Source organism: Aethalodelphis obliquidens, unplaced genomic scaffold (genome assembly GCF_003676395.1).
Source record: "Aethalodelphis obliquidens isolate GAN/ISIS:26980383/991018 unplaced genomic scaffold, ASM367639v1 scaffold31, whole genome shotgun sequence".
Taxonomy (NCBI): Eukaryota; Metazoa; Chordata; class Mammalia; order Artiodactyla; family Delphinidae; genus Aethalodelphis; species Aethalodelphis obliquidens.
Window position 1 is genome coordinate 12,779,616 of NW_020837975.1, and position 21,409 is coordinate 12,801,024.

General features: G+C 47.6%; 2 protein-coding genes across 4 annotated transcripts in view; both read right to left on the minus strand.

Annotated features, from left to right (window-relative positions):
* Positions 1 to 572: 572 nt before the first annotated feature.
* Positions 573 to 5,348, minus strand: LOC113631086 (trem-like transcript 1 protein). Of its 3 annotated transcripts, none has more exons than XM_027127195.1 (6): positions 5,200 to 5,348; positions 4,680 to 5,012; positions 2,515 to 2,632; positions 2,044 to 2,126; positions 1,495 to 1,547; positions 573 to 1,135 (listed from the first exon to the last, which is right to left on the minus strand). In XM_027127195.1, the coding sequence occupies exons 1-6, from the start codon at positions 5,240 to 5,242 to the stop codon at positions 815 to 817; spliced, it is 951 nt and encodes a 316-aa protein (XP_026982996.1). In that variant the 5' UTR covers positions 5,243 to 5,348; the 3' UTR covers positions 573 to 814. The 3 variants fall into 3 exon arrangements, with proteins under 3 accessions (XP_026982996.1, XP_026982995.1, XP_026982997.1); XM_027127194.1 differs by having other exon boundaries at positions 2,044 to 2,129; positions 5,200 to 5,338; XM_027127196.1 differs by lacking the exon at positions 1,495 to 1,547 and having other exon boundaries at positions 992 to 1,135; positions 2,044 to 2,129; positions 5,200 to 5,338.
* A 3,638-nt stretch (positions 5,349 to 8,986) lies between these two features.
* The window catches only part of TREM2 (triggering receptor expressed on myeloid cells 2), a 17,534-nt gene continuing 5,111 nt past the window's right edge, over positions 8,987 to 21,409 (minus strand). Inside the window, exons 3-7 of the mRNA XM_027127190.1 lie at positions 13,614 to 13,771; positions 11,801 to 12,151; positions 10,286 to 10,376; positions 9,359 to 9,552; positions 8,987 to 9,276 (exon numbers count right to left, since the gene is read on the minus strand). Coding sequence (XP_026982991.1) covers positions 9,260 to 9,276; positions 9,359 to 9,552; positions 10,286 to 10,376; positions 11,801 to 12,151; positions 13,614 to 13,771 — 811 coding nt within the window. The 3' untranslated portion in view covers positions 8,987 to 9,259. The remainder of the gene's footprint in view (positions 9,277 to 9,358; positions 9,553 to 10,285; positions 10,377 to 11,800; positions 12,152 to 13,613; positions 13,772 to 21,409) is intronic.

Sequence of the window (21,409 nt, forward strand, 5' to 3'; positions counted from 1 at the left end):
GGCTCAGAGTTCAGGCCAAAGGGAACAGAACTACCAGATGATCACCCAGTTGAGAAAGAGCCAGCTCTGGTAAAACTGATGTCTGCAAAGTTCTTTCATTTCCTGGTGCTTGAAAATCCTTTGTCCTGCCAAGGATTAAGCTTGGTATTTATTTCAGTTTCTGACCTTACTCCTGTTTCTTTTCAACTTCATCTCTCATACCCCATCTTTCCTGAATCTCCTTTAACTAATTATTATCCCCCTTCTCCCACCATATGTTGTTACATCATAAGATGTCACTTGTTTACAAGGTATAGAGCAGAAAGCAGAAGAGATTTCTAGACTCGAGCAAATGACTCTATACTTTCAGGTATCCTGATAAAGGCAGGAAATACTTTTGAAGAAGTCTTCTTGATGCCCCTTAATTCAAACTGTGTGCAGTATTCTGACCAGGGAGGGAAACCACTTCCCCGCTAGCAGAACAGGCAGGAGATCATACAACACAAACTCTGGACGAGTGTTTTCAGTTCTTGGGCCATGTGAAGTCAAACTTGGGCCCTTTCCTTCCCCCTCAAGCATCAAGAGCTCATATATTATCATGTAGAGTTTATTTAGCCCTGTGGTGTAATGGCAGAGGAACTAGCATGGGGGGGGCTTCCCCAGACACCTCAATCATTCCAAGTATCACTTACCAGGTGAGAAAAGTCAAGATATTAGATCAGATCCTAAAGACCCTAGTTGCTCTGATATCCTAAGGATCTAGGGCACAGACTGCGTGGATGGCTGCACAGAACCCTGGGGATGATCTCTGTGAGTTTACAGGATGGTGAACAGCTTAGCTGGGTGGAATCTCACTATTAGGTGGATCCTGGGCTGGCTCGAAGGAGGCTCCTCCACTCTTGTCCCCTCCAGGGAAGGTGACTGTGGCGTATGTCACAGGCTTGGAGCAGATCTCAGCCTTAGCAGGCAGAGGGGGCAAACAGGATGGGGCTGGGGGTGGGTTGATTTGATTCCCTGACAGGGAATCAAGAGGAAGGTTGGTGTAGGTGTTATTGTCAAAGGAAGGTGGCGAGTCAAGCCTAACATATGGTACATCCGATGGCAAGTCAGCAGCCAGTCCAGAGTCACTGATGTGGTGGACCACTGAGGAGGGGGCCTGTAACAAAAGCAGGCAAATCAGGCAAAGAGAAAATGCCTCCGTCTGCCCCAGTTCCCTTAGATGGGAAGCCTAGGACCAGACTGGATCTGTCTCTTCAATCCTGAGTATGTCAGTGGGCAAGAAGGCTTCACTTTGAAGATTTTCATGCCCCGAGTTTCTCTACAAATCTGGGAAGGTGGATAGCAAGGTGGGAAGGTAGGAGACCATTGTTGCCAAGTTTACAGCGTTTGGGAAGAGGGTTTGGACCTCTACTGGGTCACAGTCTTTTCTCCACCTCATCATCCTGGGACTTCTCAGTGATTGTGGCAGAGGGAGGGTCTGGGGAATTTGGCTGGGGGCCTGCGGAGATCTCTTACCGAGCCTGAGACTCCACTGCTCTGAAATCGTCCACAGGCAGAAAGCCTGTTCCCTGGCAGGACAGAGGACAGAAGCACAGTCTGCTTCTTGTGCTGACTCAGTGCCCGCCTCACGCCCTTCAGAAACTTTGGAAACCTCTGTCCTAGCCTCCACCTTCCCCACTCCCACCAGCAAAGTTTTCCCCTTCCATCTCCCCAGCCCCCACCCCCAGCCAGCCCTAACTCTCCCCCCACCCACTTACTGCTTCCACAGCTCCCCTCAACCTGCCTCAACACTCAATCCATCTCCCGAAATCCCCCACCTCCTCCAGTCACCTGTCCCCAATCCCACTGTCTCACCCTCTCCAATTCCTGTTTCTCCCCAGGCCGCCTCCCACTGAATCTCTTTGCTCTCTTCTACCCCTCAGCCATGGGAATTCTAGGGTCTGGGGACCCTTACTGAAGCACATCTGTAGGGGGAGCAGACCTAGATTCTCAGCCTTGAATTCAAGACTGGCTGATACAGGACCAGGGGGCCATTCTGAGATAGGCAGGTGGACAGCTACGTACCTTTCCTTTTGGCCATCACAGCAAACAGCACCACCGCCAGCACCAGCAGGCCCAGCAGGAGCACAGCACCCCAAATCAAGGGTCCGCTGAGAGACACAAAGGAGTAGGTGAGCTTAGCCCTGAGCCTGGCACGGAGCTGCTTGCCAGGAATCCTAGAGAAGTGGCACAGAGGTGCAGTTCTTGGTGAGCCACGGTTGGAGAAAGATTTTTGGAATGGAATGAGGAGGACAGACTCAGGCAGGGCAGAGAGAGACACTATCAGGGTATCTTGGCTGGAGATCTGGGATGAAGGGGTCAGTGCTGAACTGGGAGGGAAGTATGTCTGTCTGTCTGTCTGTCTGCCTGGTCAGAAATTCCCCAGGAGTGGAAAGAATCATAAAGTTTCTTTTCAGTTTAGTCTGGGGCTCTAAACAAGCCATATCTTCACCACCACCCCTTCCCAGCTACCCAAATAACAGTTCTTGTCAGTACCTCTTCTTATCTCGGCTGGGATCCAAAGGGCTGGCACTGCCTACAGGATCTGAAGAGGAGATGTCAGCCAGACTCCCGACCTGATGGGTCTCCTCGTCCTCCTCTTTCAGGCCAGGAGCTGAGTCAGAAGGAAATACTTAATGAGAACATACCCATTGTGGGCAGGGTTCAAGGGCCTATTGAGATCTGAGGGACTGGGGGAGTAGAGCTGAGGAAGGAGAAGTCCCAAGTAAGGAACACAAAGAAGCGGTGCTTGGGATATTCCTTAGGGGCCTCTCATTCTGGAGGTCAGGGAATGGCCTCTTTATGTCTTTATCTGGTTGTGAATATGCTCACTTTCCCCTTTACCACCAGCTCCCAACCCTCCCCCCCTGCATTTCTTCTCCACCTGCTCCCCCTGTACCCAGGCTGCTCAGACTATGCAGAAACCCTACTGGGTAATCTGTGCCCACCTCCCTACCCAACCTCACTCATCTCATTGGAGACCTTGCTCCTGGCTCTCATCACTTGTTCTCCAAAGGGGCCTCAGCCCAGCCTGCTAGACCTCTCCACATACCTGCAACCCTGTGACCGCCCCTGCAGGCTGGCTGAGCCCCACCCCAAGCTCTGCGCTCAGGAGCTAAGGAACTTAGGGTCAGCCCTGATGTGACACAATGCCAACTGATCCTTGCTGAGAGCCTTGCTTGGACCCTGAGACTTAGTTTTGTGACAAGGTTTCTGTCATCCCAACAACATGCTTAACTTCTGTCTGTGGGACTCAGGGTTGGTTTCTCTGGGCCTGAGGATCTGCCTTGGGAACCCGGGCAGTCCTTCTAGACCCTCTGAGAGGAGAGTCTTGCCATGTTCTCAGAGATTCACCATTCCCACTACCCAACCCATTCCAATCCAGGAACTGGAGACGCTATGGCCCCAATCTTGCTGCATATGTCCTGATCTCCTGGAGTTTTTTAAATCACCCACATCCTCCCTAGATACTGTGCTCTACCTGCCTGCCTGAACATCCATTCTCTACAGCTGTTGGGGTCCTCAGCACCTGCCCCACTTCAGGCACCTGTCTCCCTGCCACCTATTCCCTGTGCATTGTCTTGTCACAGCTTGCCATTTAGGGAGTTGTAATCTTGAGTTACTAAACCTTAGTGTCAAGGAAGAAGGAGAACAAAGGATGACTAGGGTTAACAGAAGTATATTTATAATATAAATAATAATTGTGGACTCAAGAGGGATTCTAATGAGAGCTTAGTCCATCCTCGTAATTAAAAGATGGAGAAAAAACTGAGAGAAGGAAAAATGCCTTTCTTAATTTCATTATTTTGGGCATTTGGCACAAATTACTTGAAAAAGGAAGACCTGAAAATGAAAACAATGTCAGCATCCACAAGTGCAAGGTAGGACAGTTTCTGCTTCCTCAGGTAGCTGACCGCGTTCCCGACAGAGCACTTCTTTTTTTACAATATCCTATGTTTATGGGAAAAATTTACTACTTTAAAATGTACTTTCAATAAATACTTAGACATGAGAAAGTTATAGCCTGTGAAAATGAAACCTGTGAACATAGTTTCTATACTGAAAATAGGGTTGAGAATATTAACTGTTCTCAACCCTATAATATTAACTGTTGCTGACACTATTTTCTGTTTGTAAAACTGAATGAGTTGAAGGAATTCAGGCATTGAATGTACCCTGCCTGTAGGTGAGGCACATACTAGATGCTCAGTGAAGACCTATAAAATTAAATAAGATATAAATTCAATAGTTTTTAAGCCATCAGACTTGTTATTACAGCAATAAAAACCTGGAAGATGTAAAAAACTTAATTCCAGTTGATATGTCTGAATTAAAACTTTGTTTAAAACATTTCTAAGCAAAATAATAGCATCAAGTATGTTGAAAATGCTGGACAAGGAGGCCAAGGTCCTGAGTGGGGAAAGAGAATTTGCCTTCCTGTGGGGAGACCCACTTGTGCGGGAGGGGAAAGGGGACTGCTGTGTGGCTGGTTTATCTCAGACTTCTCACCCAGTTTGGTTTCCGTTCCCTGCAGAGCTGTCAAAAGGATATCTGCTCCCAATTCCTCCCCGACAAGGGCCCCTACCCACCAAGGACCCAAGAGCAGCTGGTGGGGCAGGAAGGCAGGTTAGAGCAGTGGTGGCCAGGCTGAGATAACTCACCTGCAGGGAGCACATCCAGACTGATTCTGTGCACAGTCTGGGGCCCTGAGATTCCCTCTACCACGCAGCCGTACTCTCCGGCATCCTCCTCCTGTAGGGTAACCATCTCCACCTGGAGCAGGCCACCCCCCAGGTCAGTGAGAAATATGCGGCTGCTGGCTGGGGCCCTGCGATCCACAGCTGACGACACCAAGGGCTGGCATCCCTCTGGCAGGAACCGGCACCACACCTTTCGAGCCTTGACATCCTGGAGTCGGTAGTGGCACTGCACCAGGATGGAGCTCCCCACAGGCGCCTGCAGCACCTCAGGGAGGCTGCCAGCCGAGCCCTGGCCTAGGGAAGGAAAGTTGCAGGGATGTTGGACAGGGCACCTCCTGGCCCACCCACTGCATAGGGGCACAGGGATCTAGAGGTCCACCTTGTGGGCCTACATGTTATTGTTGCCATGGTAATGCTCGTTATTCCTGGGCGTGGAGCGGGGTATGTGGGGACCCAGAGTGCAGCTCCTTCTGAAGCTTACCTGCTAGTCCCAGGAACAGCAGCAGGAGCAGGTTGGGGCCCATGGCTGGGCAGGGAGATGTCAGCTCTGGGGCTTGCCTGGGCACTGACACAGCATTCCCCTGGGGGCAGGAAACTTTTGCCTCAGACGGTCACGTGGGGTTCTCAGTGACCATGGGCTGGGAAGCAGGCACTGGTGGGCCCCTCCATGGGTGGGGAGAAGGAGCTCTTCCAAGCCCTGGTTGGTTCAGTGCTCAGGAACAATCCCTGAGGGTAAGAATGGGCAAGGTAGGGTGAGAAGACCCAAGGAAAAACAGAAGGCTGGGAGCCTGCCCACCCCTAAGGAATGAAGAGGGGGGGGAGGATTGTGACAACCAGAGAGCATTAGAGAAAGGGGGAAGATGGTCCTCAGGGTATTCCAAATATAGAATCAGATGAGGCAGAGCTGTGAAGGAGGGAAGTATAGTGTCCTTCTCATGGCCCGAGGCCATCTTGATTTTAAATTCTGTGTGAGTGCCCCACCCAAGTTCTCAGGAGATCGTCCAGGAAGCCCCACCTTGACGTGCGCCCTGGGCTGGCCTGTCTTCATTCCCTCAGATGCGCGCTCCCTAGACACTTTGAGTGTGGACCACGTGCTCCAGTTCTAGGATTTGCGTTATTGCTTTGATAATTAGTTGGATATTGAACCTCATGTATTCATCTCATCTTCATAGCTTTTCTCTCTCAGTTTCCATCTTTTTGTTCTGATTCCTAGAAGATATCTTCATCTTTTTCTTCCATCCCTTCTCTCCTTGTGCTTCAGATTTTTATCCCTTAGTGCTTTTAATTTACAAGACTTGTTATTCTCCAAGCATTTCTTATTTATAGCATATTATTTTTGTTTCATGAATGCATTATCCTCTTTGTTAGGAGACAGTTCTCTATGAACATTTTCGGGCCTTCCCAGGAAAGGGCACTCACCAAGCTTTGTTCCAGGGCGATTGAAGAGCAAACATGCCTTGGGAGTTAGAGACAGTGTGTCAGCTCCAGAGAGATTTGCTTCCATCCTTCCCCTCCCTCCCTGGAGAAGATTAGTTCATGTTCCAGAGTGAAGACCTCTCTGTCTCTCTCTCTGTCTCTGTCTCTGTCTCTGTCTCTCTCTCTCTCTCTCTCTCCAGAGAGGAAGAAGGGCCAACATGCAGATGTTCTATATAAGCTCCAAGTCTCATAATTTGGGGTTCCTGTCCTATGACACAAACCCACTCCCTGTACAGGGACCATCTGGCCCTCATTCACGTCACCTTGTGCAGAACTGGGGTTTGGGGATCCTACATGGAATGTGAGTAATAAACCTGCTGACACCGGGGGAGCACCAGTGCTCAGAGAGACAGGAGCAGTTAAGGTGGGGATGGCTGGGAGGACACACTGCTCTGACCTAGATGGTCATACCTGGAAAGGGGCATGAAAAAGCCAGCCTCCCTCCCTCCTCTGTCCTCTTTTCTCTCCTCCTCCCCTCTCTCTTCCTCTCTACTTTCTCCAGGAGCAAGGGAGTTGAGAATGGGAAACTGGGAGCAGGAGCCCGAGAAAGCCGGCTTCTGCGTTAAGCTGAGCCTCATGGACATGGTGATGGGGTGACCAGCTATCCCTGTTTACCTGACACTGGGGGTCTTTCCAGGAGACAGGACCTTCAGTGCTAACACTGGCAGAGTCTCCGGCTAACTGGACAGATGGGTCTCCCCAGTGAGTGATATGGAAGTACGTATATCTGTCCTGCCAGCATGTATCAAGCTTTCTTTGATTTCCTTACAAGAAAATTATTTTCACACTAACAAGCCATGTGGGAGCATTGTGTGAGGAGGAGACCTCTCTTCAATATTTACTGAGTGCCTAAAACAGATATGGTAGGTGCTGGGTGCCTAGGACAGAGGTGGCCAGGATCCAGGGAGGTGTCCTATCATTGGGCATTAGAGAAGAGGAAGGAAGCCAGCGCTTAGCCAGGACCTACTATGTGCCAGACATCTGGCCAGGACTTTAATATTATTCCTTTCAATCGCATAAAAACCCACCAAAGTAGAGTTGTTTTGTTTTGGTTTGCTGTTGGGTTTTTTGTTTGTTTTTACATGCGAGGACCCTGAGGCTCAGAGGAGTTAAGGAATTTGCTTAAGTTTTCTTAGTAGGAGGCAAACTTGAAATTGGAAAACCCCTTCTGTTCAGTGTGCACTCCAGAGAGTCCAAGGCAGGGGATCCCGGTGGCGATCTGAATCCCAGGGTAGATGTCTCTGACATGGCAGAGCAGGCAGGAGAAAAGGCTGAGTTCCCAAGGGGAGGAAAGTTCCGGCGGCACTCCACCACCAGGCACATCCTGGAGCCTCCCCTTCCATCTCATCACTCTCGGTGCCCAGACCGGGCGGGAGCGAGGGAGGTGCAGGGGGCTCAGTTTGGGCTCTTCTCAGCCTTGGCTCCTAGACTGTGCCTGTGTCTGCAGGAAGGAGACGACTGCCCCAGGACCCGATGGGGAAGTTTCATGTGCCGCTGAGTCAGGGACACCAGGGAAACACAGACTGGACCAGAGTCCTGGAGCTGGGGACAGAGACGGCAGAGCAGCCTAAGCAGGGAGTGGGTGAGGCAGGGCTGGGGCAGGACTGCAATTAGGGGAGTGATGTGTTGACATGAGGCTGGAACACAGGACTGCATCAGGGGCTCCTTCCCAGTGATTCAAAACCCCAGGTACCCACACCCAGCTTAGGGGGCAACGCAGCCCAGTGTGGCCATGGCCACAGGGCTCCTGGGCTTCCACCTCCCTGAGGCCCAGGACAGAGAACCTGAGGATGTGGCCAACTTGCTTCCTCCTCTTCGGGGCAACCCACTCTCAGGGTAGTGTCCATCCCATTCTCCTCACTCCACCTCAGGTGGCGTGTGTGTGTTGAAGAGAGAGAGAAGGTTCCCTGAGCTGCCTGGCACTCTTCCCCCCTTGCTTCCTCAAAGCGTTTCTCAAACGGTTCCTTCTGACTGCTCTTCAGAATTGCATCATCCCCCGCGCCTTCTGCACTCCCCGTACTCCTAACCATCTGACTGACTGACTTACTCTGTTTGTCTGCTCTCTTCCCACTAGAACATGGCTCTGTGTGGGCAGAAATCTTTGCTTGTTTTGTTCACTGTTATGTCCCCAATGCCTAGACTAGTACCTGGCACGGAAAATATTTATTGAATAAATATACAAATAAATGAGTAGGATTGAGCTAGAGGGAAGGACATCTTGAACGCCAAGTGAAAGTAGGATTTCCAGGCTCTACGAGGGACTTTGGGTGAATCCTTTCCCTTTTGAGTCGCAGTTTCCCTTCCACAGGATAAGGGGCTTGCACCAGTAGTCCCCAGCTCTGGTTCGCTGCACTCTGCAACCCAGTCCCTTGCCATTTCTCCGGAGGCAGAGTAACATGATAAAAGCAAACCTCTAGGTTTGCTAGAGGTTTGAGTCAGCTGGGAATTGGATGGACTTGAGGGGGGTGGAGGGAGGAAGGGGGCCTGGGGCAGGGGGCCCAGCAGTAATCCTAGGAAACTGATGGACAGGAGGCAGGAGGAGGAGAGGAGAGGATGCTAGAGAAATTCCACAGGAGGAGGCAGGGCTTGGTAATCAGATCTCTGGGAGGGAGAGAGAAGAATAAAAAGATTGGCCAGTTTGGAGCCTGTGGGAATGGAGGGACATGATATCCTAAAACCCTAGGCCCCAAGGAGCCAGACCTTTTATCTTTTCCTCATCTGAATTCACTCTCCTAGCCCTGTAGCAAAAGAGACCTTCATGACGCCCTAAACCATCAGTTAAGCATGAAGTCTTGGATTTATTTGTGAGAGTGTTTAATGTCCAATGTCCAGAAGTTGGTAGATGTCCTTCCCACCTCCCATGCACACACGCACACACACACACACACACGTGCACACACGCACAAATCCCTGCTTCCAGGGGCCAAGAGAAGCAGGGTACAGGCAGAGTGGCCTTTTGCAAAAGCAGAACCAGGAGACTTGGTGGCCAAGGGGCGGGTGTGCAGCAGGCTGGGGTGGTCCGTGCAGACCTCTCCTGGGCCTCTCCTCCACCGTGGGTCCTCCTGTCACGTGTCTCTCAGCTCTGCAACAGACAGAGTACTCACTTGGCCCCTCTCAGCACCACCTCACCAGCCCCCAGCGGCCACCGTGCTCTCCAAGCTCACCTGTCAAGGTTTGGAGCTGGTAACCTGGGTCATGGCCACAGTCCAGCCCACTGGCATGGGGTGTCCTCCGTTTCTGCCCATGCCAGGCTGCAGCCCAGAGAGCGCTGGCTGCCAGAAGCTTGCTGAGAAAGATGCAGGCCAGGAGGAAAAGGATGGAAATGGGTGGGAAGGGGCTCTCCTCTTCAGAAAGGTTCCTTGGAGAAAAAAAAGAGGACATGTGGGAGGCCATGAGGGGACCCACAGACTGGAATCTGCCCTCATAGAAGGAATGGGGAGACACGAGGAGCTCCGGGGGTTGAGGATATCTCCCCATCCAGCACCATCCCTGGATGAGGCTTTGCGGGGCTTGGGGGAACCTGTAGTCAGGAGACCTGAGTTCCAGGCATGGATCTGCCTGCTGACTGCTTTTAAACAGTTACCTCCCTTGCTGAGCAGTTTTCTGCATGATGGTGTGGTATGGTGTGTGTGTGTCTGCATGCACATGTGCACTTCATGGTTATACTCACAGTGTTTAAACACCAATCAAGAACCAGTCGGAACTGATTCTGGTCCCATCAGGAAAGCAGGGGTCTGAGGGTACCAGTTTTGTACTAAAATACTCAAAGTTTCATTGTTGCTGAATTGTGGAGATGTCTGAGGGCTGCCAGGGAAGGGGGTGGGAGGCCGACCACTCAGCAGTCTTGGAGCAGCAGCTACTTACAAACTGTTAGGGAAGTTTTGCAATATTTTAACAACTGGCACAGTCATACCAACACACACTGGCTGGTTGGAGGGGTGTTTAGACAAGATCACATGCAGACACTTTAGTGTCTCATTGCCTTGGAATTTGTACTTCTGGCACGTGCCACCCCCCAGCTGCCACCCCATGCCTTGGCTCTGCAGGGTGGAGGTCTGCCCAGGGATTTTAGGAAAGACTTGTCACTATACCTGGAGATGCTGTGCTCCACCTGGGCATCCTCAAAGCGCTCGGACTCCTCAGGGATCCAGAGATCTCCAGGGTCCTGGTAATCAAGGGGGTCTGTGGGAGACAGAGCCTGTGAGCTTCTAGCCCCCCTCCTTGATGCCACAGTGGGGAGAACCTCTCTGGGTGGGGGGAGGCTCTCTGGGACATGGCCCTGGGTGGATCAAGTTGTTAACCTCTCTGAGCCTCAATTTCCTCACCTGTAAAGTGAGGCAATTAGGAACACCTTCTTAATAATAGTGTTGCAGGATACAGTGAAAGCATCCTGTGTAATGCCCATCCCCTCACAGGAGCTCAGTAACTGCAGCTCCCACCCTCCCATCACACAGGGTCTTTAGGAAGATCAAACGAAATAATGGGTGTTTTTGAAAGTCCTGTGTAAACAGTCGAGCTGCCTGTACCAGCTATGGATTATTGTTGTTGTTGTTGTTATTCTTTTCCTGCTATTCTCTTGGGAGTCAGCTGAGCCTTAGACCCTGATAGGGCTGAAAATCTGTGTGTCCTCGCCCCCTACTCTCATGGTGGTAGGGTTTGGGGTCTAAGGCAGGCGGTGTCCCCTACCCTCCCCACCTTAGACAAATGTTACTTTCAACCTTCATTTCCATGATAAGGGGCCATGTTGGAGAGAGGAGTTGGACAAGGGGAGAGTCAGAAAAGGGATACGTAACCTCAGATTTGTTCTCCTTTGGGACACAATCACGTTCCGGAGACACAGACAGAAAGCTTTCCTGAAGGGCATCCCCTGTGCAAACTCAGGGATGAGAAGGACCCCACCACTGCGCATCTCACCTAGTCAAGCCTGAAATGAGGATCCCGAGCAGTTAGCAGCAGGAGGCTGGGGCAACGACTGTCACTGACCCCCAAGCAATTTTAACTCTGTCATGTCATTTGTGTCTCATGGGAGCCCTGTGGGGTCAGCAGCACAGGCACCACGACCTTCATTTCAAGATGGGGAAATGGAGGCCCAGAGAGGAGAAGCACGTTGCCCAGGGTCACAGCAGTGTTCCTTTCTAGGGTTGTTTCTCTGTACCAGGTTGGTGCTTAATCTATGTTGGTAGGTCCGTTGGGTGGTTGGGTGAAGGAATAGGTGAATGTCCTCCTACTCCTTAAGGACCACCTCAGTGCTCACATCCTAACCAGATGCCAAATGGATAAAGCTGTTTGGGGGAAGCAGGACCACAGCTAGCTCATAAGGCGCCTTGGGCGAATTAGAGAACTGTACCCTTCCTGCAAGTGATGCAGTCCTCCACCAGGGAGCACAGCCTGGAGAGAGACAGCAGGGCTGGATTGTGACCCCCTTTGCAGTTAGCAACCTGCACAACTATCCACAGGGACCCTGAGTTGTGGGGTGGGGAGGGACAAGATCCACACTGTGGGATTTCCCAGGGTCCCCAAAAGCCCTGAGGGTGGTCCTGTGCTCAGATACTAAAGACGACCCCAGGCCCAAGGGCAGGCCAGGGTGCAGTCAGCTGCCCACTCACCAGCCAGCACCTCCACCAGGACCTTCCTGAGGGTGTCGGCCTCGCTACCATGGAGACTCTGGCACTGATAGAGGCCAGCGTCGTGGGCTTGAAGATTCCGCAGAGTAATGGTGAGTGTGCCACCCAGGGCATCATCCGTGATGGCCGTGCTCCCATTGCGCCTCTTCAGGAAGGACAGCAGCCACGAGGGGTGAGTGCTGACCACCTGCTGGCACAGGCCCTCTTCACCCAGCTGGCGGCACCAGGCTTTGCGTCTCCCCCAGTGCTTCAAGGAGTTGTAGGGGCAGGAGACCCTCAGGGACCGGCCTGCCATGCCCTGGAACACCGTGGTGTTGTGGGCTCGGGATAGCTCTGGGGAGGAGACATTCATTCACTTACCAAATGTTTATTGAACACCTACTATGTTCAATGAACAGAAGAGACAGAAATCCCACACTTAAGGAACTCAGGCCTTTACACAGGTTGGGAGAAGGTGGTATAACCCAGGTATGTGTTTATAGGAAGCTGGAAACCAGGAAACCCGGGTCCTGGATCTGGCTTTATCACCATTGGACTTGCTGGACGTCTTTAGAGAAATAACTGACCCTCTCTGGGCCTATTTCCAGAGACATTTGGTCTTGAAGTTCCCTCCAGTCCTAGTCCACTCATGTTCTTCCTGTCACATGAAATCAAGCCCTCCCCTCTCCCACTCCATCTCAAGAGAGCAGGGCCAGTGACCCTCTCAGGCCTGGGGCTGGTCCCACGTGGGGCTGGGCACCCCCACCCCACGCCCTCCATCCTTGCTTCCTTTGCAGCTGCCCACGCTCATACCAGCACTGCATTCTCCTCTTTCTGACCTTTAGCTTCCAGCTTCCCTATTTCTGTGCCTTTGTTCCCCTTTCAGGAGGGATGCGTCTCAGAACTATTTTGGGAGAGACATGAGGCTGCTATTTTAGGGACCCTCCTTGGGGTGGGCTTAGAGTGCCAGTCTATTGCCAGGGCAGGGGCTATAAGAGAACCACCCAGTGCCCTCTGCCTCAGCCTCCCCTCTCTTCAACCACATGGTGACAGAAACTTGTAAAAAGGATTGGGGAGCTGGTGGCCTGTCTTTTGGAACCAGAAAGACCTGGTGAGCAGTGCCCCCTCCATACTACCCAGTCCATCCCTCTGCCTTTGGGCAGGCCAACACATCCCCCTCCCTTACTCCACCTCCAGCCAAGAAGCTCCAGCTCCATTGGAACAGTCTCTCCTCTCACCCAGGTATGCCTATTGCTCTGGGGGAGCAAGAGGCACCCTTCCCCAACGAGAAAAGGCCATCATGTGCAAGAATCTGGGATGCCAGTCTCCCCAGCTCAATCACAAAATCTTCAGCCCCTTCACCTCCCATCCAGGGCTGAGGACAAGAGGACCTTCAGAGCACAGGAGGGGCACCCCAAAGATGCAGATTGCCAGTACCAGGTTCTTTTCTCCCTCCCACGCTGCTACTCTTCTGGGGCTAGTTAAGTGGTTCATAATTTTAGGGGCTCTTACCAGTGCCCCCCAAAACTTCCCCCAACTACTAGCTAGTGCCTGAGATGCCACCATCAGAACTCCTTCCCTTTCTAGGTGTCCGAATCCACCAGCCTCTGACACTTCCACGTACATGAAGAATCTGATGCTGGGGAGAAAGGGAGATGATGAAGAATATGGGGCACAGTGAGAAGAGGGGGTGCGGGACATGCCGAGAATTTCAGCCATCTTCACACTTTGGCTCAGTGCTCCCTACCCACCCACCCACTTGCCATATACTCAAGGAAGGAGAGGGAAAGAAGGCAGCGGAGGGAGGGAATCCTACCTGTGACAAAGAGCAAGATGAGCAGCCCAAGAGGCTCCATGTCACCCTTCCCTTGTGGAGGACAGACGCAGGGTGCCTTGTGCAAGATCTCGTCTTTCCCTTGAACTGCAGGAAGGAGAGGGTCAGGCTCGTCAGGCGCTGCCCACAGGAACCGGCTCCTGGAGGTTGAGTAATCATCAGAACTGGGATCTGGCTTTATGATTCAAGGAGGGGGAGTGGGGTGGGGGAGGGGAGGAGAGGAGGAGCCACCACTGCAGCCCAGCAGCGCGGTGCTGAGGATCCCAGACCTCCAAGAGGACAGCCCACTGTCCTGCCTGTACCAGCCTTCTCGTGGTTTAGAAGACTACCCTTTCTCCATTCAATTGCCTTAGTATCTTTATTGAAAATCCCTTGACATGTAGGTCTACTTCTTGACTGTCTGCTCTGTTCCATTGATCTATGTGTCTATCCTTTTACCAATATCACCCCATCTTGACCACTCTCTGTGGCTATATAACAAGTCTTGAAATTAGGTGATGTGAGTAATCCAACTACACTGTTCCTTTCCAAAATGGTTTTAGCTGTTCTAGTAATTTTGTTATGTAAATTTTAGACACTGTATGTCAATTTCTCCCCCCTACACTCTCTCCAAAGCCTGCTAGGCTTTTGATGGGATTACACTGAATCTGTAGCTCGATTTGGAGGGAACTAGACATCTTAACACTATTGAGTCTTCCAATCCGTGGACATATTTCTTCTATGGTTTCTCTCACCAATGTTTTATAGTTTTCAGCATACAAATCTTGCACATATTTTGTTAAATTTCTATCTAAGTATTTCATGATTTTGGTGCTATTTTAAATGTTTCTAGCTTTCTGTATCTTAGGCAGAAGCAGAACTCAGAAATCCCATGAATCTTTATCTTACTTTCTGTCCCACTTATGCCCCATTCTGACCTCTTCTTCTCACATCCTTCCTACCTGAGAAAAGCATATTTTTTATTCCTCTAAGCCTCATAGCAAAGGGCAGATACCAAGAAACCTTTGCCAATTCATGCATATGAATTCACAGCATGTGCACATCAAACTCTCTCTTCTCTTAGCTTGTGCTGATTTGTAGTTCAATCCCCTAATTCTCATGTCTGAGCATAGGAACATTTCTGCACCACCCCACTCCCAAGCACAGGGTCCTTCCTTTCCTTTTGCTAAATCTGAGTTCAAAGATACCTGCCACTTCACACCTGGGCACAGAGCTCTTTTCCCCTCTACTACATCATTCCAGCTGAATGCCGTCATTCACGTATGCATGCATTTATTCAACTACCACGTATGTGCTGGAGAACTCAGGTCTCTTGGAGCCTCAGTGTTCCTGGATACAGTGGTGACCATTGCTGAGGGAAGCCCTAGAACCAGAGGCATGACTGGAAACATGACATACTCCTGATGTCTAACTTTGGCTAAGACTTCACAGCTGCTGTGTAATCCCTTTCAGAATGTCTGGAAGTTTCCTAGTAAACTACCTATAGCAGCTCTTCCAAATCGTCACTATCCTCAAATACACAGCTCTACTCCCCCTCCTTCCCTAGAAATAAATCAACATATGTGAACATCCTCACTCTCTTTCAGATTCTGTTATCCTCCTATCCCCACTCTTGCCCACCTGGGCGGCCAGAGAAGTACAAGAGTCCGGTCAGGACCATGGCCAGCACCCAGACAGGCCCTGGGATGGGAAAGGGTGTGGCTGCCAACAACTGGCAGGGAAATAAGCTTCTCGAAACTGAAACAACTCAAACTCTATCCAGGCACACCATCAGCCCAACCTGGGAAATCCCTTGCCCAGCCCTGCCTGAGAAGTGGGCTTGAGAGAGTGACTTTTGGTACCCACTCCACCCTTAGCTGGCACCACCAACCACAGACATTAGAGCCTACAAACATCATCTGCTGCTAAGCGGCCACTTAAGAGTTCCTTTTCCCACTTCCCTCTTTGGTCCCGTCCTGCTTTTGCTCGATCTCATTTTCCTGGATCCAAACCCCTGCCTTCCACCCCCAAACTCTCTCTTACTTCTGATCCCTCACAGACTTGACGTGCTCCCACCTCTCTCTTTGTATTTGCATTGTCACTCTCCGCCACTTCCAGCTGAGGCCATTCTCCCATTATTAAGATATATTTTCTAAGCTAAAGATCTCAACCCCTGTCCAGGGGCCATAGTGAGGCAGGATGTCCAGCCAAAGGGAAGATCTGGTTGAGAACACCAGAGCTTAGAAGAAGGGACCCAGGCACTGAACCTGGTGAAAGGCATCATAGGTGTAGGGAATCTCACCTGCCACTTGATTGGATCAGGAGTGATCCAGATCTGGCAGGGGCAGGGGAAGATGTCTAGCCTGAGCACGGGGCAGAGTGTAGGATTGGTAGGCTGAGTGGGACGGAAATTGAAACTACAGAGTAGGGGTTAAGCACACAGGCTCTGCTTCTTATGGTGAGTTAGCCCAGCTCTGTTATTTACTAGCTATTGGGCAGGTTTCCTAACTCTCCAGTTGGCTTCACTATCTGGGTATGTAAATGTGTATGGCACATTGTCAAGTGCTCAAAAAAAGTAGCTGGCATTATTTTCCTCCCTCTTCAATATATTTTTCTCTAAATTCTTTCTTTTTTCCTCCTGTCTATGTCCATCCCAGATTTCCATTTTCCTTTTCCAAGATGACTGCTTGCTCGCTCTCTCTCTCTCTCTCTCTCTCTCTTTCTCTCTTTCTGTCTGTCTCTCCCCGCTCCCTGCCTTTGACAATCCCCAGGAACTTGCTTTCTCACCTATGTCCTCTCTCTTCCAGTATCTTTAAGTTCTACCGCCCTCCCACTCCCAGAGCCATTTTTTCCTCCATGTTCACATGGGCACAGTCTCACCTGTCCTGAAAACCCCTCATTTGTCTCTGCTGCCCCTTCATTTGGTGTTCTTTTATTATCTTGTATTTCATTTTTTTTTGAATTTTTGAATTTTATTTTATTTATTTTTATACAGTAGGTTCTTATTAGTCATCCACTTTATAAACATCAGTGTATACATGTCAATCCCAATCTCCCAGTTCATACCACCACCACGCCCCGCCGCTTCCCCCCGTTAGTGTCCATACGTTTGTTCTCTACATCTATGTCTCTGTTTCTGCCCTGCGGACCAGTTCATCTGTACCATTTTTCTAGTTTCCGCATATAGGGAATTTGTTTTTCTCTTTCTGACTTACTTCACTCTGTATGACAGTCTCTGGATCCATCCATGTCTCCACAAATGACCCAGTTTCGTTCCTTCTTATGGCTGAGTAATATTCCATTGTATATATGTACCACATCTTCTTTATCCATTCGTCTGTCGGTGGGCATTTAGGTGGCTTCCATGACCTGGCTATTGTAAATAGTGCTGCAATGAACACTGAGGTGCATGTGTCTTTTTGAATTATGGTTTTCTCTGGGTATATGCCCAGTAGTGGGATTGCTGGGTCATATGGTAATTCTATTTTTAGTTTTTTAAGGAACCTCCATACTGTTCTCCATAGTGGCTGTATCAATTTACATTCCTACCTCCAGTGCAAGAGAATTCCCTTTTCTCCACACTCTCTCCAGCATTTATTGTTTGTAGATTTTCTGATGATGCCCATTCTAACTGGTGTGAGGTGATACCTCATTGTAGTTTTGATTTGCATTTCTCTAATAATTAGTGATGTTGAGCAGCTTTTCATGTGCTTTTTGGCCATCTGTATATCTTCTTTGGAGAAATGTCTATTTAGGTCTTCCGCCCAGTTTTTGACTGGGTTGTTTGTTTTTTGATATTGAGCTCCATGAACTGCTTGTATATTTTGGAGATTAATCCTTTGTCCATTGCTTCATTTGCAAATATTTTCTCCCGTTCTGAGGGTTGTCTTTTTGTCTTGTTTATGGTTTCCTTTGCTGTGCAAAAGCTTTTAAGTTTTATTAGGTCCCATTCGTTTATTTTTGTTTTTATTTCCATTACTCTAGGAAGTGGATCAAAAAAGATCTTGCTGTGATTTATGTCAAAGAATGTTCTTCCTATGTTTTCCTCTAAGAGTTTTATAGTGTCCAGTCTTACATTTAGTTCTCTAATCCATTTGGAGTTTATTTTTGTGTATGATGTTAGGGCGTGTTCTGATTTCATTCTTTTACATGTAGCTGTCCAGTTTTCCCAGCACCACTTACTGAAGAGACTGTCTTTTCTCCATTGTATATCCTTGCCTCCTTTGTCATAGATTAGTTGACCATAGGTGTGTGGGTTTATCTCTGGGCTTTCTATCCTGTTCCATTGATCTATATCTCTGTTTTTGTGCCAGTAGCATATAGTCTTATTACTGTAGTTCTGTAGTATAGTCTGAAGTCAGGGAGTCTGATTCCTCCAGCTCCGTTTTTTTCCCTCAAGACTGCTTTGGCTATTCGGGATCTTTTGTGTCTCCATACAAATTTTAAGACTTTTTGTTCGAGTTCTGTAAAAAATGCCATTGGTAATTTGATAGGGATTGCAGTGAATCTATAGATTGCTTTGGGTAGTATAGTCATTTTCACAATATTGATTCTTTCAATCCAAGAACATGGTATATCTCTCCATCAATTGGTATCATCTTTAATTTCTTTCATCAGTGTCTTATAATTTTCTGCATACAGGTCTTTTGTCTCCCTAGGTAGGTTTATTCCTAGGTATTTTATTCTTTTTGTTGCCATGGTAAATGGGAGTGTTTCCTTAATTTCTCTTTCATATTTTTCATCATTAGTGTATAGGAATGCAAGAAATATCTGTGCATTAATTTTGTATCCTGCAACTTTACCAGATTCATTGATTAGCTCTAGTAGTTTTCTGGTGGCATCTTTAGGTTTCTCTATGTATAGGATCATGTCATCTGCAAAGAGTGACAGTTTTATTTCTTCTTTTCCAATTTGTATTCCTTTTGTTTCTTTTTCTTCTCTGATTGCTGTGGCTAAAACTTCCAGAACTATGTTGAATAATAGTGGCAAGAGTGGACACCCTTGTCTTGTTCCTGATCTTAGAGGAAATGCTTTCAGTTTTTCACCATTGAGAATGATGTTTGCTGTGGGTTTGTCATATATGGCCTTTATTATGTTGAGGTAGGTTCCCTCTATGCCCACTTTCTGGAGAGTTTTTCATCAAAAATGGGTGTTGAATTTTGTCAAAACTTTTTCTGTATCTATTGAGATAATCATATGGTTTTTCTTCTTCAATTTGTTAATATGGTGTATCACATTGACTGATTTTCATATATTAAAGAATCCTTGCATCCCTGGGATAAATCCCACTTGATCATGGTGTATGACCCTTTTAATGTGTTGTTGGATTTCTGTTTGCTAGTATTTTGTTGAGGAGTTTTGCATCTATATTCATCAGTGATATTGGTCTGTAATTTTCTTTTTTTGTAGTATCTTTGTCTGGTTTTGGTATCAGGGTGATGGTGGCCTCATAGAATGAGTTTGGGAGTGTTCCTTCCTCTGCAATCTTTTGGAAGAGTTTGAGAAGGATGGGTGTTAGCTCTTCTCTAAATGTTTGATAGAATTCACCTGTGAAGCCATCTGGTCCTGGACTTTTGTTTGTTGGAAGACTTTTAATCACAGTTTCAATTTCATTATTTGTGATTGGTCTGTTCATATTTTCTATTTCTTCCTTGTTCAGTCTTGGAGGGTTATACCTTTCTAAGAATTTGTCCATTTCTTCCAGGTTGTCCATTTTATTGGCATAGAGTTCCTTGTAGTAGTCTCTTAGGATGCTTTGTATTTCTGCCGTGTCCGTTGTAACTTCTCCTTTTTCATTTCTAATTTTATTGATTTGAGTCCTCTCCCTCTTTTCTTGATGCATCTGGCTAAAAGTTTATCAATTTTGTTTATCTTCTCAAAGAACCAGCTTTTAGTTTTATTGATCTTTGCTATTGTTTTCTTTGTTTCTATTTGATTTATTTCTGCTCTGATCTTTATGATTTCTTTCCTTTTACTAACTTTGGGGTTTGTTTGTTCTTCTTTGTCTAGTTCCTTTAGGTGTAAGTTTAGATTGTTTATTTGAGATTTTTCTTATTTCTTAGGTAGGCTTATATTCCTATAAACTTCCCTCTTAGAACTGCTCTTGCTGCATCCCATAGGTTTTGGATCGTCGTGTTTTCATTGTAATTTGTCTCTAGGTAATTTTTGATATCCTCTGATTTCTTCAGTGATCTCTTGGTTATTTAGTAACATATTGTTTAGCCTCCATGTGTTTGTGCTTTTTACCTTTTTTTCCCTGTAATTGATTTCTAATCTCATAGCATTGTGGTCAGAAAAGATGCTTGATATGATTTCAGTTTTCTTAAATTTACCGAGGCTTGATTTGTGACCCAAGATGTGATCTATCCTGGAGAATATTCCGTGCGCACTTGAGAAGAAAGTGTAATCTGCTGGTTTTGGTTGGAATGTCCTATAAATATCAATTAAATCTATCTGGTCTATTGTGTCATTTAAAGCTTGTGTTTCCTCATTAATTTTCTGTCTGGATGATCTGTCCATTGGTGTAAGTGAGATATTAAAGTCCCCCACTATTATTGTGTTACTGTTGATTTCCTGTTTTATAGCTATTAGCAGTTGCCTTATGTATTGAGGTGCTCCTATGTTGGGTGCATATATATTTATAATTTTTATATCTTCTTGGATTGATCCCTTGATCATTATGTAGTGTCCTTTCTTGTCTCTTGTAACATTCTTTATTTTAAAGCCTATTTTATCTGATATGAATATTGCTTACTCCAGCTTTCTTTTGATTTCCCTTTGCATGGAATATCTTTTTCCATCCCCTCACTTTCAGTCTGTATGTGTCCCTAGGTCTGAAGTGGGTCTCTTGTAGACAGCATATATATGGGTCTTGCTTTTGAGAGAGCCTGTGTCTTTTGGTTGGAGCATTTAATCCATTCACATTTAAGGTGATTATCGATATGTATGTTCCTATTACCATTTTCTTAATTGTTATGGGTTTGTTTTTGTAGGTCCTTTCCTTCTCTGTTTCCCACTTAGAGAAGTTCCTTTAGCATTTGTTGTAGAGCTGGTTTGGTGGTGCTGAATTCTCTTAGCTTTGGCTTGTCTGTAAAGCTTTTGATTTCTCTGTCGAATCTGAATGAGATCCTTGCCAGGTAATCTTTGTTGTAGATTCTTCCCTTTCATCACTTTAAAAATATCATGCCACTCCTTTCTGGCTTGTAGAGTTTCTGCTGAGAAATCAACTGTTAACCTTATGGGAGTTCCCTTGTATGTTATTTGTCATTTTTCCCTTGTTGCTTTTAATAATTTTTCTTTGTCTTTAATTTTTGTCAGTTTGATTACTATGTGTCTTGGCATGTTTCTCCTTGGGTTTATCCTGCCTGCAACTCTCTGTGCTTCCCGGACCTGGGTGGCTATTTCCTTTTCCATGTTAGGGAAGTTTTCGACTATAATCACTTCAATATTTTCTCGGGTCCTTTCTCTCTCTCTTCTCCTTCTGGGACCCCTATAATGCGAATGTTGTAGGGTTTAATGTTGTCCCAGAGGTCTTTTAGGCTGTCTTCAATTCTTTTCATTCTTTTTTCTTTATTCTTTTCCATGGCAGTGAATTCCACCATTCTGTCTTCCAGGTCATTTATCTGTTCTTCTGCCTCAGTTATTCTGCTATTGATTCCTTCTAGTGTATTTTTCATTTTGGTTATTGTGTTGTTCATCTCTGTTTATTTGTTCTTTAATTCTTCTAGGTGTTTGTTCTTTAATTCTTCTAGGTCTTCGTTGAACATTTCTTGCATCTTCTTTTTTTTTTTTTTTTTTTT